The following is a 16,151-nucleotide window of genomic DNA, read 5'->3' as shown; positions in this document are numbered from 1 at the left end:
AGGATGAAAATGCTGTTGGAACTGCAGCCATTGCTATTTCACAAAAAAAAACAAGAAGACCTATATAACATACCTTGTGCTCTAAAAGGGCCACACAAACACAGCCTAAATAATATTTAAAATACACACAACAAAAACAGAAGAGTTATTCTTTTCTTCTCTCTCATCAAATAATGAGTAATACCTGCGGCAGATCTCGAGTCTGGTCCCAGTGGGAAGGAAGCGGCTCCTGGGCTAGCTCTAGCAAGCTCTCAACACTGTATGTCAGTAAAGGGTGAAGTGTTCCCTCTGCGCACAAAATGCACTGAAGGAGGACTGGGAAACCTGCAGCCCTGCGAGTGACTGAGAGAGAGTTCTGTGACCGACATCGTGCCAGGGCCTGTGAACAAATATTATACGATTATATAATTAAACAGGAATAAAAAAAAAAATGGATCGAGTCTTTGGAGACCACATACCTGTTCTATCATGTCTTTAGGTATAGCCCTTAGCGTTGGATCTTCATGATTAAGCAGAGCAGAACAAAGTCTGATGAATCCTGTACTGCAGCCATCCACTGCTCCCTGAAAGACAGACATAATATCTGCTATAATTCAGACTCACAGAACGTAGTAACTCGGACCATACCAGGCCTACGGAATGCATGTTAGGGCATCATCAGGGGAAATCGTTGTCCTACATGCGCTGTCCTAAGCAAGAGGAATGTGACAGCATTTTTTACTCACCCATCCTCTGAGGCTGATGTCACACCTCGCTGCTCCCTCCTCAGTCATCAGCTCTTGCTACTCACTCCTCCCTCCTCAGCCATCCATTCTGGGTCCTCTATTCTCCCTCCTCAGCTATGCATCCTGGGTCCTCACTCCTCCCTCCTCAGCCATCTGTCCTGGGTCCTAGCTTCTCCTTCCTCAGTCGTCAGCTCTTGCTGCTCACTGCTCAGGGTGCGCAGGTTACTTGTTCTTGCCATCTACTTTAGCCAATAGGCGTTTTAGGTTTTTTTAATTACAGCAGTCAAATTTGAGCTACAGCTGACGGCTGAGGAAGGAGAAGCTAGGACCCAGGACGGATGGCTGAGGAGGGAGGAGTGAGGACCCAGGTCGGATGGCTAAAGAGGGAGGAGCGAGGACCCAGGTCGGATGGCTGAGGAGGGAGGAGGAGTGAGGAGCAGAACCTGACAACTGAGAAGGGAGGAGTAAGGTGTGACGTCTGCTTTGAGGAAGTGCGAGTGGAAAAGCAGGTGACGTTGCATTCCTCTAGCATAGGAGATCGCATACAGGAGATGGATTTCCCCTGACAATGTCCTAATATACGTTGTGTACAGAACCCAGTTACTGATACATCTAATAACTGTAACTTTTTGCTTTTCCTTCCTGCCATGCATTGCCAAAGCTTTGCATTTATTGTATGTGTATAATGACTAGTGACCCCTGCTGGCCACCCACAGCTACACAAAATGATGACAGTCCACTGCCCTTTACATACCCAGTGACGACACCTGAGACATATATCTTGATATGCAGCAACAGACTTCTGCACGGCTGATGTAGAGAGGAGAGCTGTGTGGCCACATACCAACTTTTCTACTAAAGGCCCCAACAAAAGTCCAATCTCCTATAAAATAAATAGTGGAGAGATTAAAACTGTTACATTTTCATTGACAAGAAGTCAACCAGATACCATGGATTGCGGAGTGTACTGGCCATCAGTTTGCTTCTAATAAGCCTATTGCATGTCCATCATAGCTTGAGAATGTTGGTGCTGCAAGTGATTAACACAGATGTTTTTGCTGAACAATCACTTTCAGACAGAGCTTCTTCTTAAACAATCAATGGAAATGTAGAGTCACTAGAACCAAATGACAATGAAGTTGAGAGGGATGGCAAATGCAATGTTACTGGCCACCAGGTGACACCCTTCCAACAACTAGCATTCATCACTATCAAATCTGGGAATTTGCACTTAAATCCATTGGTTTTCCACATATTCATAGCATACCATGGGCAACAGCTAGTTCCCCTACCCACTTCTTTGATGTACTTTAATATGGATTAATAAAGATTATATTTTTTTTATATTGAAGTTTGGTTTCCCTGCACATCGTTTGGTCCAGTGATGTAACCCCCACTATCATGTTTGTTCTTACATGGACAAGCAAAGCCATTCCTGAATTATAAATCCATACTTTATTCCACCCAAACAGGTTTCTTTTAAATGTACTAGCCCGTCAAACTTTGCATGCACTTCTCAAAACACAGCCACCATCACTGATCCTTTGACCTCACTGTATTTCAAAGATTCTTTTCCGTCCCTGGTGAGCCCTGCACGTCACCACCTCTTGGTGTGATTTCCATGATAGTTCCCCTGTAAAGGGTTTTGGGTTTGTATCTTGCATGAATGTCCATGTTCAGCAGATCAATTAAATAATATCCATAAAAATATATAATAAATACTTTTGATGATTCTGCATTGGCTGGGTACTAAAAAGAAAGCAGATTAAATGGGGTTTTCACTTCTGAGTTAACTTTTAGTATGATGTAGAGAGGGATAATATTCTGAGACAATTTGCAATTGGTTTTCTTTTTTTTTTTTTTGAATTTGTGCTTATTATTATTTAGCTTTTTATTCAGCAGCTCTCCAGTTTGCAATTTCAGCAATCTGGTTGCTCGGGTTCAAATTACCTTGTAATGGTTTTCTCACAATTGTACCTATGATTACGTATCGTCGGATACAAAACACATTAGGATGTATAACTTTTAGCATTATGGAATAAACTTCTATTTTACCTCATTAGAATAAGATGGTATATGAATAAGAGAGGGCCTAAATAGAAAGATGGGTAAAAAAAAAAATAGCAATAACAATAAATTTGTAGTCTTACAGAGCATTTGTTTTTACATGGGGTCAGACCCCCATTTGAAAGCTGCAACGAATCAGAAGAAAAAGGCAAATTATTAAAACACTACAAAAAATAAATAATGAAGACCAATTGAAAAGTTGCTTAGAATTGTTAGAAAAGTTAACTTAAATGTGAACCACCCCTTCAATAGAAAAAATGAATGTAGGATCAGCGGAGAAAGCAGGTTTATGCAGCACTTGGGCACTTTTAGATACAGTGCACAGTCGCCCCGACAACAAATCGGCTCTTCTTCGGGGCATCAATCTCCCTAAACTGCCTTCCCCTACCATCCCTTGTGAGGCAACTGCAGACGACTTCGGAAAACGAATCCCGCCGGTAATTTTTCATTATAGACGGCGGGAAGGTAGAGGGAAGGCAGTTCGGGGAGATTGTCGCCCCGAAGAAGAGCTGATTTTTCGCCGGGGTTACTAATCTCCCCGAATCTGCCCGTGTGCCCTTAACCTCAGAGTACAAGGAGATTTTTTTGTTATAGCACATGATGTATTCAGAGCTCCCTCTACATTTCTATTCATCTGAATAGCAGACAGACAGAATCAGGGAAGGCTGCCTATAGTTTGGATGTTTGCGAAGTAAAATCTCACCTTCAGGGAGACCCAGCAACAGGTCATGATAAGGCTGTGCTCCTCCGACAGAAAGACATTCCCATGCACCTCATCAAGGCCTTGGCCCTGGGCAATCAATGCACTCACTGCTTTTCCCATATCTGCAAAAGAAGGAGCTGCCGGCGCTGGGCAGGAATGTATAAAGAAAATGATTATTTTATATTAAAGCAACAGCGTTTTCCCATTATATTTATTTTTATCATTCTTGTTTACTTTTCTAGACAGAGTAATCATATTTGCTGTTGTTTAGGGGCAGTTGGCCCCAAAATATACCTTAATGTAAATTTGCTCACAGTGCTTTTTTTGCAACCCCCCTCCCTCAGATTTCTGGATATTAGCAGATTATTTCACAGGATTCGGTTCGGGATTCAGCCAGGATTTGGGCTTTTTCAGCAGGATTCGGCTGAATCCTTCTGCCCGGCCTAACCGAATCCTAATTTGCAAATGCAAATTAGGGTGGGGAGGGAAAGCGTGACTTTTTGTCACAAAACAAGTAAAAAATGTTTTCCCCTTCCCACCCCTAATTTGCATATGCAAATTAAGATTCGGTTCGGTATTCGGCCGAATCTTTCGCAAAGGATTCGGGGGTTCGGCCAAATGCAAAATAGTGGATTTGTGCATCCCTAGTTACAGTGTTGACAGGTCAGTTAGTGGCCAGATAGAATGGCAAATATGTAAGTAAGTAGCCCCCATTTATGAGCTGGAAAGAGTCAGAAGAAGAAGGCAAATAATTCAAAAACTGCAAAAAAAAGAAATAATGAAGACCGATTGAAAAGTTGCTTAGAATTGGCCATTCTATAATATACCAAAAGTTAACTCAAGGGCGAGCCACCCCTTTAAATGTGACCAACAAAACATGGGCAGAGGCATTTTCAGAGCGACATTGGGTTTTTTCAAACCTTAAAGGACCAGTAACATAAAACATTTTTTTTGAACATTCATTAATATACAACAAAAAAAAAACACCAAACCACCAACACAAATTAAATTTTAAAATAGCAAAGCCTTTATTAAAAAAAAACTTACTGAAAGTCCACTTCCTGTCCTCTTCAGAAACGGCGAAAAGGCGACCATCCATCCTGCAGCAATCGATTTCTCCTCCCTGGCTTTTCAAGTGACAGCATGCGGCTTCTTCTCCTCCTTGATTCGGGGCCCAGCAGATTCTCAATGAAGAAAGAAGACACCCTGGCTTCCGTGGGTTCGCTGTTGTGCAGGAGCAAGGAAGGGTCGCTATTGTATAGGAACAGAGTCTCCCCCGTAAAGGAACATAGTTTAAATTTCTGGGGAGGCTGCGGTGCATTCCAGAGCTGCCTATAGAGCTCGAGCGCATGTCTCTCTACTGGCAGCATTGTGCGCAGCTTCCCCAGCGGCAGCTTCCCCAGCAGCGGCTCCTCGTCAGAGCTGGGGAAGAGGACAGAGGGGAGGGCTGGGGCCGGCTGGGGATTTCCCTTGTGTCTTCAGAGAGTCCGTTCCCGCATATGGCTGCCTCTGAGCAGACAGCCATGCTCCTGCACAACAGCGACCCTTCCTTGCTCCTGCACAACAGCGAACCCACGGAAGCCAGGGTGTCTTCTTTCTTCATCGAGAATCTGCTGGGCCCCGAATCAAAGAGGAGAAGAAGCCGCATGCTGTCACTTGAAAAGCCAGGGAGGAGAAATTGATTGCTGCAGGATGGATGGTCGCCTTTTCTGAAGAGGACAGGAAGTGGACTTTCTGCAAGTTATTTTTTAATAAAGGCTTTGCTATTTTAAAATTTAATTTGTGTTGGTGGTTTTTTTTTTTTGTATATTAACGAATTTTCAAAAAAAAATTTTTTATGTTACTGGTCCTTTAAGACTACCTACTGAATTTGTATTTTTTCCAAAATAAAATCACATTGAAGGCAGTGTCACTTTAAAGAGGTGGTTCACCTTCAAACAACTTTTGACTAGTTTTCAGATAGCTCATCAGAAATAATGACTTTTTTGAATTACTTTCTATTTTCTATCTGTCACAGTTTTTCTAATATTGAAGTGTAAAGTGTAATTTCTGTTCTAACCTGATACATTTAGTTGATACATTTCTTATCTTTGTCCCTGCTGAGCAGAATCTCTGGGTTTCATTACAGGCAGCTGTTAGAATTGATACAATAGTTGCTAATACTGTAGAGATGCTGCTGAGAAATGTATCAACTCAATGTTGCAAAACTGTAACCGTTTAGAGTCTGCGCCTGAATTACTGAGCTGTCAGACCTGCACCTGAGACAGGGACATTCAACTTTAAATTTAGATTTTGGAAAAACAGTAAAAAATTAATAATGGAAAGTAATTGAAAAAAGTCTATTTCTGTGGAACAACCTGAAAACAACTGAACTGAAAAAAGTGTTTGGAAGGTAAACAAACCCTTTAAAACATTTTCAACGCACACTAACACTGTATGATCTTCTCCCTAGTGGGTCTCTCCTGGACTTTGGCTTTCTCCATTTATAGACTCCACATTCAATTTAGTCATTCAGTTACTAATCACTTCCAAAACATTCCACTAGTAATATCAGTGTAGAATAGAACCTTATTATAAATCAGCTGCCAGTATTACCTGTATATAGTAATAGTAAACAGAGAATTTAGATGGTCCTCTCACCTGAACCCTCTTCCCCTTGCGCACCATAAAGCACAGAAAGGATAAAGGATGTTATGTCTTTCAAGGAACTCACAAGGTCTTCAAAAAGGCAGTGCCATCCCTGAGCAAGGTCAGTATTTGAGAGGGACTTATTGACAGAAGGGACATCCAACAAACATAGTCGCAGAGCAGAAAGCACCCCTACAGGGTTAAGATAAAGAAACAGAAAGGGTGAAACCACCTACTGATATTTTAAGGCATATTTCCTTGTGTGCTTTGATGACACTCACCATGAAGGGGCTTACAAGTTGCTGCATGGAGCATGTTTTTTTGTGCCCAGTGATAATGATCCGTCAGTTTCTTTGTAAGGTAAGTTACAAAGCTCATTGTGGTGAAAGGTTCATCTGCAGGAAACGGCAGCCCTCCATCCAGCCTGTACCAAAGAGAGATGTAGTGAAGTCACACAGATTTAATTCTCAATACAGTAAATGAATACACTGAGTTATAGGTCAGTGCGGGGAAGGGTTTAAAATGGCAGCCAGGAGCTTTCCTTCACATCACATATGCAACACCCATGTATTGTATTTGTTTAGACAAAACAAGTCAACATGGAAAAGAGCAGCCATGCCTAAGCTCCAGTCGTTATACTACAAATCCCAGTATCCACTGAGGTTCATGACAAATAACTAAGTAAAGTTTACTACTACTACTCCGCTTTCAGATGCTGTAATGCCAAAAAAATTTGTGCTTAAAAGCCATATAGTTTGCAGGCCAGAAAAAGAACAAACAAGGTACTCCTGCTGAGTAAACCCACAAAAGCCTCAAAATAAAGCAGGTGTGTGGAAATATAAAAAAGTTAACTTTTTAAAATCTCCCATGCCATCACTACGGATATACAAGGTTTATTGTATGTATATTCTCCACTCACTCAGAACAATTTTCTTTAGTGTCACTTTTCCAGTGTTACACCATTGAGATATAACGGACAACTTTCTCCTATAGTTGTGAGACACAAAACTTGTGAAAAACAAAATCAATCCATGGCTGAAGCATGTCCAAGAGCCACTTATTTTGCAAACATCTTGTTAACCAAGCTGTCTGTAAATTTTATAGAGAAATATACAGTATGTATTTATTGAAGTATGTGTTTGGTTTTACTATTTTTATTCCCTATGAAAGCAGAATTTATGTACTAGGTGAATTAAATATATGCAATCTCGGAAGGTACCTGGGAATTGTGACTCTCAAATGTCAAATGTATTTTTATTGAAGATTATGAATTTTAGCGATAAGCTAATAACAGGGAGCTATTTGTATTCATTTCTTTTGCAGCACCCACCTAAAGGATAGTTATGGTAAATTAACCCAGATCAATATTAAATATTGAACATGAAGGGAGCAAATTCTTCCATTACACATAAGTCTGAGATGTAGGATATGAGTTTCCCTCTACATTTGTAATCCTCCATACCGAATCTTATTTATATCAAATATGTCACAAAACTGATTCTCTCAGTTTACAAATTACCTGACCATGGAGACTGTACTGTACACATACCTCTGCATAACAGTCTTTAACAGCAGGGCTCCAGATTCTGCCACAAAAACCCTAGGACTGCAGATAAATTCTTGGCCCAAATCAAACATGGCAAGAGTTAGGGGTTCTGGGGCTGCTGGGAAAAAACGTACTAGCAAATCAGATGCCAGTTCCCGTATCTGCACAAGAAGAGTAAGAAAACACGAAAAAGAGACTACATAAAAGCATCCACAGATAGTATAAAAAAAAAATAATGTAATATATACAGAGATGCACCAAATCTAAGATTCTGTTTTGGATCCAAACCTATTCTTATTGCTGATCTACAGTAAAGTAATCCAAACTCAAAGCATGTAAAGCATAAGTAAAACTTTAAAATATGTAATGTAAAATTGCTCAGGGTCCTTTTCTATGCACTTTTGCTATTTACATTAATTATTTATGTTTTAGAGCAATACAATACACTTTGTAACAGCACCACCTGCTGGTCAGGTCATGTAACTGTACAGTCAAAGATACACCTTTCAGAAGGAAAATAGAGAAGTGCTCCGACGTTGCTCTGCTCAGGAAGATGGGAAATGTAACCTGAGCTTTCAGAGCTCATTCCTGAGCACAGCAACATTGGAACAGTTCTAGGTTTCCTTTTAAAAAAGGTTCTTCTCTAATTATATTAGCAGTTTATTAATGGTTTAATAGCTTTGGAACAAAAGAAAAAAAATACATTATAAAAGTGCTTAGAAGTACACCCCAAGCAATTTTACATATATTTTAAGGTTTAGATATCCTTTAATTCTCAGATTTAAAGATATTAAATCTCATTTGGTGGTAGCATAACACAGATCACCTTAACAAGCTCCAGAGTATGTAGAGCCGTCTCTGGTTGTGCCATGGTGGTCTCTGCTAATTACCGAAGCGTCCTGGTTTGGCAAAGGAGTGCTGTGGAGGTAATGATCTTGTGTTTTTGGTTTGGGAGCCACAAAAAAACGTGTCACTGCAAAAGGAGGAGTGTGCTTAATATTGTGGTAGCAAGGTACTCTTGCCCCCTGTTGCTTGGCTGGTGATCTAATCCAGGTCGGCCCCAAAGAGAAGCTTACCCTTAAAGGGAATGGAAGTTGGTAGTTTTGGAAGAAAGGTCTGCTGACCATAATTTCATCCAGAGTGATCTACGGGCTGCCACTGAGTGCTGATGATCAACTGATGACTTGAGCAGTATCGGGAGAAGCTTCAGACAGATCTCAAATTTTTTGAATCCCTGAAGGAGGAAGCGTCAGGAATGGGAAGAGCCATATTTTTGGAAAGCCGTAATACTGGAAGCGAACCATTTTTATGTGAGCTCCTTAGGGAAGGGGTAGAGCTCTGAAAACATTTGGTTGGTTTGAAAAGGTCTCTCAGGGTTGTCCCACTCCTGTTGGATGACGTGTTCAAGCCGTGAGTGAGAAGGGAATACTGGAGATGTCTTGCTGTGATGCTTAAAAAGACTCTTAGGGTAGGGACACACTGGGCGATTTGGGGAGTTTTAGTCGCCTGGCGACTAATCGCCGCGACTTTTCTCCCCGAATGCCTCCCCTCGCTCTGCGCCTGGCTAAAATGAAAAATCGCCTGCGCTAATCACACGCGGCGATTCGTTTTCCGAAGTCGCCCGAAGTTTCCTCGTGAGGAGCGTTTTTTTTGTGTCCTGAAGCAGCACTAGCAAAGGCCGCCTTGTGAAAATTGTTTCTCAATCTGTGCTATAGCCAGGTCAGCCTGCTGGGGGTATAGCCAGTGGAGGAGGGGCTAGTTTTTTCCTATTGACGTGTCCTGCCCTCCTAGAGGTACCAGCTATACCCACTGTCCGTGTCCCCCCAGGTTCACGTGGAGAAAAAAAGTTATTTTATCCGAATAGGTTTTTGAAACAAAGAAAAACATTGGCATTTAAAAGGCTCTAGCAGTCTTTAACCCGCCCCTTAATGTTCTGTACATTTATGCAAGGCAAATTTACTTTGCATATCTATATTCCAGTCGGTCCAAGTAGTAGATAAGATATAATGTATTTGGAGTAATCACTTTACAGTTTAAAATCTAGAAAGTTTTCTCCACTAACATATTTAAATATTTATTGACAATAATTGCTCAGACTATAATGCTCTTTGTACAGAGGGATCCATATCTTGCCACTCTTTTTACTTGGTTTAAGAACTTAAACATTTGACACTTGCAGAACCAACTAATTGCATAGGAAGGTGTAATAAAAAAAAAACACTATTTGTGGATATTTACCTCATTTGTGCTGTCCTGCATACAACCCAGCAGTGCTTGCATATTATGTGGTGAAAAGAAATCCCAGCATCCTTTCTGTTTTGCATAGTTTAGTAGAACAGGCATATCAGCTGTAAGGAAAGAGACAGGTAGACAAACATGTTAATGTATGACTATAATAATTGCACTGGCCGGCAATTAGTTATAACCCAAGGGTATAGCATTGCCATATACTGTAGATTTTGTTAGAGCCAATAGCAGCTACAGGGGGATCCATAAATGAATAGTGTATTGACTCACATGGAGGCTGTCCTTTCTTCCTTTGTGGAGTCCAGGAGTCAGTGCAGCTCTCAAGCAGAACAGACAAAAGGAGCAACCCACTGCAACGACGCTGATAATTTCCAGCAGGTGACAGCGATGAGATGCTCAATTGAAGCAACCACTCTAAGAAATCTGGGTACAATAGTGTTTTATATATAATAAAATCAGCCTTATCAAATTGCCTACCTCACTTGAATACTTGTTCCTCTAACAATGAAGAAATTACAATACCTTGTTATATTTATAAAAAAAGTTTGCTATGAAGGTGCAATAAAGCCTACCTATTTATTTTTAAAGTTAAGTTTACTAAATCAAATTCCCACCTAACAGGTATGACATCCATGCTCCTGAACTTAACATACTGTTCACCACCTAATATGACAAGCAACATATACAAAACCAGACACATAAATGAAATACGTGTAATCAGATTGTTTTGCCCTATTCCATAAGCAGCAGGGAGATTCATATCTCTACAACTTGTGCTTTATCTTTGCTCCCTTCTGAAGAAAATAAAATATTAAAAATTATTTAAAGATTTTGTACATGAAACGTTGAGCCTTCTTGTGATTGTCCGTCTACAACACCTATACAGTATGTTGTTTAAATTTAATATAATCAAACATTGATTTGTTATATTTAAAAAATGTAATCAATGATTATAAGAGCGAAACACTGAGGGGAAGGTTGTCTCACCAATCACCTGGGAAACCTCATCCGCTTTGGTCCTCTTCTTGCGTAGAGCAGCAAGAGCTGCATCTCGTAATCGATCAGTTGCCTTTTTCAGCACAGCCTGTAGCTGCTGACGGAACCCAGGACTGTCACATCCCAGATTAAAGGGCAGATATTTCTTTAGCATCTTCAGTTCATGTAAGGCTGGAGGCTGACTGCTACGTGGACTGCAGCATAAGAAGTTAAAAGCACACAATCGTACACTATCATCCGCAGACTCTAGACACAGTTGCAACTTCTCATTTATTTCCTCACTGACTCTACCCAAGACAATCTTCTGTGACTGCAAAAGGCTGACCCAACCCCTCATCTCAGCAGGGTCTGAACCTTGAAGCCGATCGGCTAGCAAAGCACATGCCCCTGGGAAAAAACGAAGAGTGCAAGGAAGAAAATAAGTAGAACAGTTAGTCTGAAGAGAACTTTTTCTAGATGTTAGAGCATGATATAATGGAGAAAGCCAATTCATTGCCCAGAGGCTTGCCATTTCTTTCTCATTCTGCCGGCCATTACGGGACCACTCTGCATGCTGCAGGCCAATAAAGATGCGAAAAGTCTCAGATGCTGGCGGGCACAAATAATTTATGCAGAGGCAGTGGAACAAGTCACTTGGTAGATCAGGGTAAAACTCCAGAACCTGGCAGAAACATAAATGGCATAGAATACCTTAGGAAAAGCCCACACTCACTCACTATCATTAGTCCTATGCATGTAATTCAAGTAACCAATACTGTATAAATAATAGTGCCAAATATTTAAAGGGTGGTAGATGAGTGAAACAATGATACTTCACAGCCATACTTACTAAACCTTGCAATTTATACCACAGCATCATTAAGGTATTTCCATACTTTTTTTTTTTTAATGGCAACTATGGTAGCAATGGTAAAAATGGAAATAGTAACTATGGTAGCAATGGTAACTATAGTAACAATAGCAACATTAGTAACTATGGTAACAATGGAAAGTATGGTAATGTAAACAATAGTAACTATGGTAAGAATGTAAACAGTACCTATGGTAGCAATGGTAACGATGGTAACATTGGAAACAACAGTAACTATGGTAACAATTAGGGATGCACCGAATCCAGGATTCGGTTCGGGATTCGGCCTTTTTCAGCAGGATTCGGATGGGCCAAATCCTTCTGCCTGGTCGAACCGAATCCGAATTTGCATATGCAAATTAGGGATGGGGTGGAAAAGTGCGCGACTTTTTGTCACAAAACAAGGAAGTAAAAAATGTTTTCCCCTTCCCACCTCTAATTTGCATACGAAAATTAGGATTCGGTTCGGTATTCGGCCGAATCTTTAGCGAAGGATTCGCGGGTTTGGCCGAATCCAAAATAGTGGATTTGGTGCATCCTTAGTAACAATAGAAACAGTAACAATGGCGGCAATGTTAACTATGGTAACAATGGAAACAATAGTAATTATGGAAACAATTGTAACTATGGTAACAATAGTAACTATGGCAACAATGATAACAATGGAAACAATAATAACTATGGTAGCAATGGTAACAATGAAAACAATAGTAACTGTGGTAACAATGAAAACTATGGTAACAATAGTAACTATGGTAACAATGGAAACAATAGTAACTATGGAAACAATAGTAACTATGGTAACAATGGATACTGTAGTAACAATCGTAAATATATAGTAACTATGGTTACAATAGAAACAATCGTAGCAATGGTAACAATGGAAACAATAGTAACTATGGTTGCCATGGTAACTATGGCAACAATGGAAGCAGCAGTAACTTTAGAAGCAATAGTAACTGATAGGAATGACAGCTAGGGGAGCAGTAGTAAGTAGCAATGGTACCTATGGTTAAAAATAGAGACATTAATAACTATGGTAGCCAAATTCAATCATCAGCTAGACTGTTTTTTGCATTTTGCAGATCTACTTTGCTACAATCACAAATAAGTCATTTTGGGGGAAATAATGCAGAGATGATTAATGAATCACTTAGAGGCATATTAATCAAAATGCGAACTTAGATCTTAATAAATAAGTACTCACCCGCATTCTATTCATTCCAATGGGATTATTTGAATCATATTTGTCAAATGAAGAGTTCTAACTTTCACCCATTTTTCACCCATTGAAAAATACAATTGAAAAAAGGAGATTTTGTGTACTCACCGTTAAATCTTTTTCTCTTCAGTCACTTGGGGGACACAGGGACAATGGGGTATAGCTAGTACCATTAGGAGGCAGGACACAACTACAAAAAAGACAACTGGCTCCTCCCCCACTGGCTATACCCCCAGCAGGCTGGAGAAGAGCTCAGTTTGTACCAAAGTCAACAGGATATGACATAACGAAATAAAAACTTTGCAAAAAAGCCAATAACTGTTAACAAGAAAAAAGGTAACTTGTCTGACGGAAGTGAAAGCCTCAATCCAGGGAGGGAAGCCCTGTGGCCCCCAAGTGACTGAAGAGAAAAAGATTTAACAGTGAGTACACAAAATCTCCTTTTCTCAAAGTCAGCTTGGGGGACACAGGGACAATGGGGATGTACCAAAGCTGTCCCCAAACAACCGGGTGGGAAAAAAGAGGCTTATGTGGTATCAGCCACCGCGGCCTGAAGCACTTTTCTGCCAAAGTGAGTGTCAGATGCCGCAAAGGTGTCAAAATGATAGAATTTTGCAAATGAATGGACAGAGGTCCAAGTCGCTGCTTTGCATAGCTGGTCAGCTGATGCTTGGTTTCTGAAGGCCCAGGACGTACTCACACCCCTGGTCGAATGGGCAGTGACCCTGGACGGAGGGGATCGACCTCGGGCTTTGTATGCGCCTTGTATAGCTTGTTTGATCCAGCGAGAAATGGATTGTTTGGTAGACGATGCGCCTCGACGTGAGCCTGAGGGAAGTACCAGCAGGGAATCGGACTTGCGGAAGTCTTGAACTCTGAAGAGGTAAAACTTTAAGGCCCGCACTGGATCCAGAGTGTGCAGTGCCCTCTCCTTCTGATTTGCTGGAGACGGGCAGAAGGAAGGAACCACGATCTCTTGGTTTATATGAAAGTCCGAGACCACCTTAGGTAGGAAGGATGGTATGGTACGAAGGACCGCTCTGTCTTGATGGAAGACAAGGTAAGGCGACTTGTAGGAAAGGGCCCTGAGCTCAGAAACCCGTCTTGCAGTAGCAATAGCCAGGAGGAAAACTGTTTTCCAGGTCAGGAAATGAATGGGCACCGACCCCAGGGGTTCAAAGGGAGGAAGTTGAAGGGCCCGGAGCACTAACGTGAGGTCCCAGTTAGGTGCGGGAGCCCTGACAGGCGGAGTCACATGAGCCACTCCTTGCATGAAGGTTTTGACATCAGGAAGCAGGGCAAGTCTTTTCTGGAAAAGTACCGATAGGGCCGATATTTGAGATTTGAGGGAACCTAAAGACAGTCCTAGTGATAGGCCATCCTGCAGGAACTCCAGTAAGGTTGGTAGAGAAAACAGCCGGAAACTAACCTTGCGAGTGAAACACCATTGGCGGTAGGTGGACCAGACCCTGTGATAGGCCCTGGCTGAAACTGGCTTCCGAGCCGCACACATAGTGCGCGCCACGGCTCGAGAGAATCCCTTTTGAATCAGAATCCTGGTCTCAAGAGCCATGCCGTCAAGTTGAGGTAGGTCGGGTTTGGATGCAGGATTGGACCCTGAGTGAGAAGGTCTGGGAGAGGAGGTAGCGGCCACGGTTCTGCGACGGAGAGGTTGAGAAGGTCCATGAACCATGCTTGTCGAGGCCACCTCGGTGCTATGAGGATGAGGGTGGACCTTTCCCTTTGGAGCTTTCTGATCGTTCTGGGAATGAGAGGAGTGGGTGGAAAGGCATACGCCAGATGAAATGGCCAGTTGGCTGTCAGAGCGTCCACGTTTAGGGCTAGTGGGTCTCTGTAACGAGCTAGGAAGGTTGGTACCTTTCTGTTGTGCCTGGTCGCCATGAGGTCCACCTCCGGAATGCCCCATCTTAAAGTTATTTCTTGAAATACTTCGTCCTTTAGGGACCACTCGCCTGGGTCCAGGGATTGCCTGCTTAGGAAGTCGGCTTCCCAGTTCAGCAGTCCCGGTATCAAGATGGCGGACAGTTGTACGCTGTGAGCCTCGGCCCACTGGAATATGATTTTTATCTCGCTGAGAGCCGCCCTGCTCCTTGTGCCGCCCTGGTGGTTGATGTAGGCCACCACCGTGGAGTTGTCCGACTGTATTTTCACCACCTGCCCCGTGAGGTCCTGCTGCCAATGGATGAGGCATAGGCGAATGGCGCGGATCTCGAGCAGATTGATCTGCAACTTCTTTTCGGTGAGGTTCCACTGTCCTTGGGCCGACCTGCCTTCGAGCACTGCTCCCCAGCCGAAGAGACTTGCGTCGGTCGTGAGAATGCACCAACTGGGATCCCCGAGGCGTTTTCCCCTTGAGAGGTGAGTGGAGTTGAGCCACCACAGAAGGGACGTCCGAGTTTGAGGAGAGAGGATTATCTCTTGTAGTAAGGACTTCCGTCTCCAGGTGCTGAGGATGTTCCACTGGAGTTCCCGGAGATGAAATTGGGCGAAGGGGACCGCTTCTATCGTGGAACCCATGACACCCAGTACTTTCATGCAGAACCTTACAGGATGCTGTGGCTTCTGCAGCAGTAATTGAACCAACGCTTGGAGATGAACAATCTTCTCCTGAGGGAGAGAGATCCTCTGGGTCAGAGTGTTGAAGTTCATGCCTAGAAAGTTCATGGATTGACTGGGGAGTAGGGAGGATTTGTGTAGGTTGAGAACCCAACCTAATTCCCGCAGTTTCTCCATGGAGACCTGGAGTGATCGCTGGGCCTCCAGGGGGGAAGGCGCTTTGATCAAAAGGTCGTCCAGGTACGGGGTGATGGAGACCCCCTCGTTGCGGATCAGTGCAGTGGCAGCCGCCATGATCTTCGTGAAGACCCGGGGGGCTGACGTGAGGCCGAATGGTAGACTTGTGAATTGGTAGTGGAAACTTTGGAAGGCAAAGCGTAAGAATCTCTGATGAGGAGGGAAAATGGGAACATGAAGGTAAGCGTCTTTTATGTCGAGAGACATCAGGAATTGCCCTGGGGACATCGCTGCGATGACAGACCGGAGGGATTCCATTTTGAATTTTCTCGGACGAATGAGCTTGTTCAGTTCTTTTAAATCTAGGATCGGCCGGACTGAGCCGTCCTTTTTGGGGACTATGAACAGGTTTG

General features: G+C 42.5%; 1 protein-coding gene across 2 annotated transcripts in view; it reads right to left on the bottom strand.

Annotated features, from left to right (window-relative positions):
* The window catches only part of LOC108716045 (thyroid adenoma-associated protein homolog), a 38,596-nt gene that overhangs the window by 12,262 nt on the left and 10,183 nt on the right, over positions 1 to 16,151 (bottom strand). For both annotated transcript variants that reach the window (XM_018262014.2, XM_041567024.1), the window contains exons 12-21: positions 10,904 to 11,573; positions 10,187 to 10,339; positions 9,908 to 10,017; positions 7,673 to 7,830; positions 6,405 to 6,547; positions 6,136 to 6,315; positions 3,496 to 3,641; positions 1,480 to 1,608; positions 459 to 563; positions 185 to 379 (exon numbers count right to left, since the gene is read on the bottom strand). In XM_018262014.2, the coding sequence (XP_018117503.1) occupies positions 185 to 379; positions 459 to 563; positions 1,480 to 1,608; positions 3,496 to 3,641; positions 6,136 to 6,315; positions 6,405 to 6,547; positions 7,673 to 7,830; positions 9,908 to 10,017; positions 10,187 to 10,339; positions 10,904 to 11,573 (1,989 nt within the window). The remainder of the gene's footprint in view (positions 1 to 184; positions 380 to 458; positions 564 to 1,479; positions 1,609 to 3,495; positions 3,642 to 6,135; positions 6,316 to 6,404; positions 6,548 to 7,672; positions 7,831 to 9,907; positions 10,018 to 10,186; positions 10,340 to 10,903; positions 11,574 to 16,151) is intronic.

This window comes from Xenopus laevis, chromosome 1L, assembly GCF_017654675.1.
Source record: "Xenopus laevis strain J_2021 chromosome 1L, Xenopus_laevis_v10.1, whole genome shotgun sequence".
Classification (NCBI taxonomy): domain Eukaryota; kingdom Metazoa; phylum Chordata; class Amphibia; order Anura; family Pipidae; genus Xenopus; species Xenopus laevis.
The sequence above is the reverse complement of the archived record's forward strand: the minus strand, read 5'-3'. Positions and strand labels throughout refer to the sequence as shown.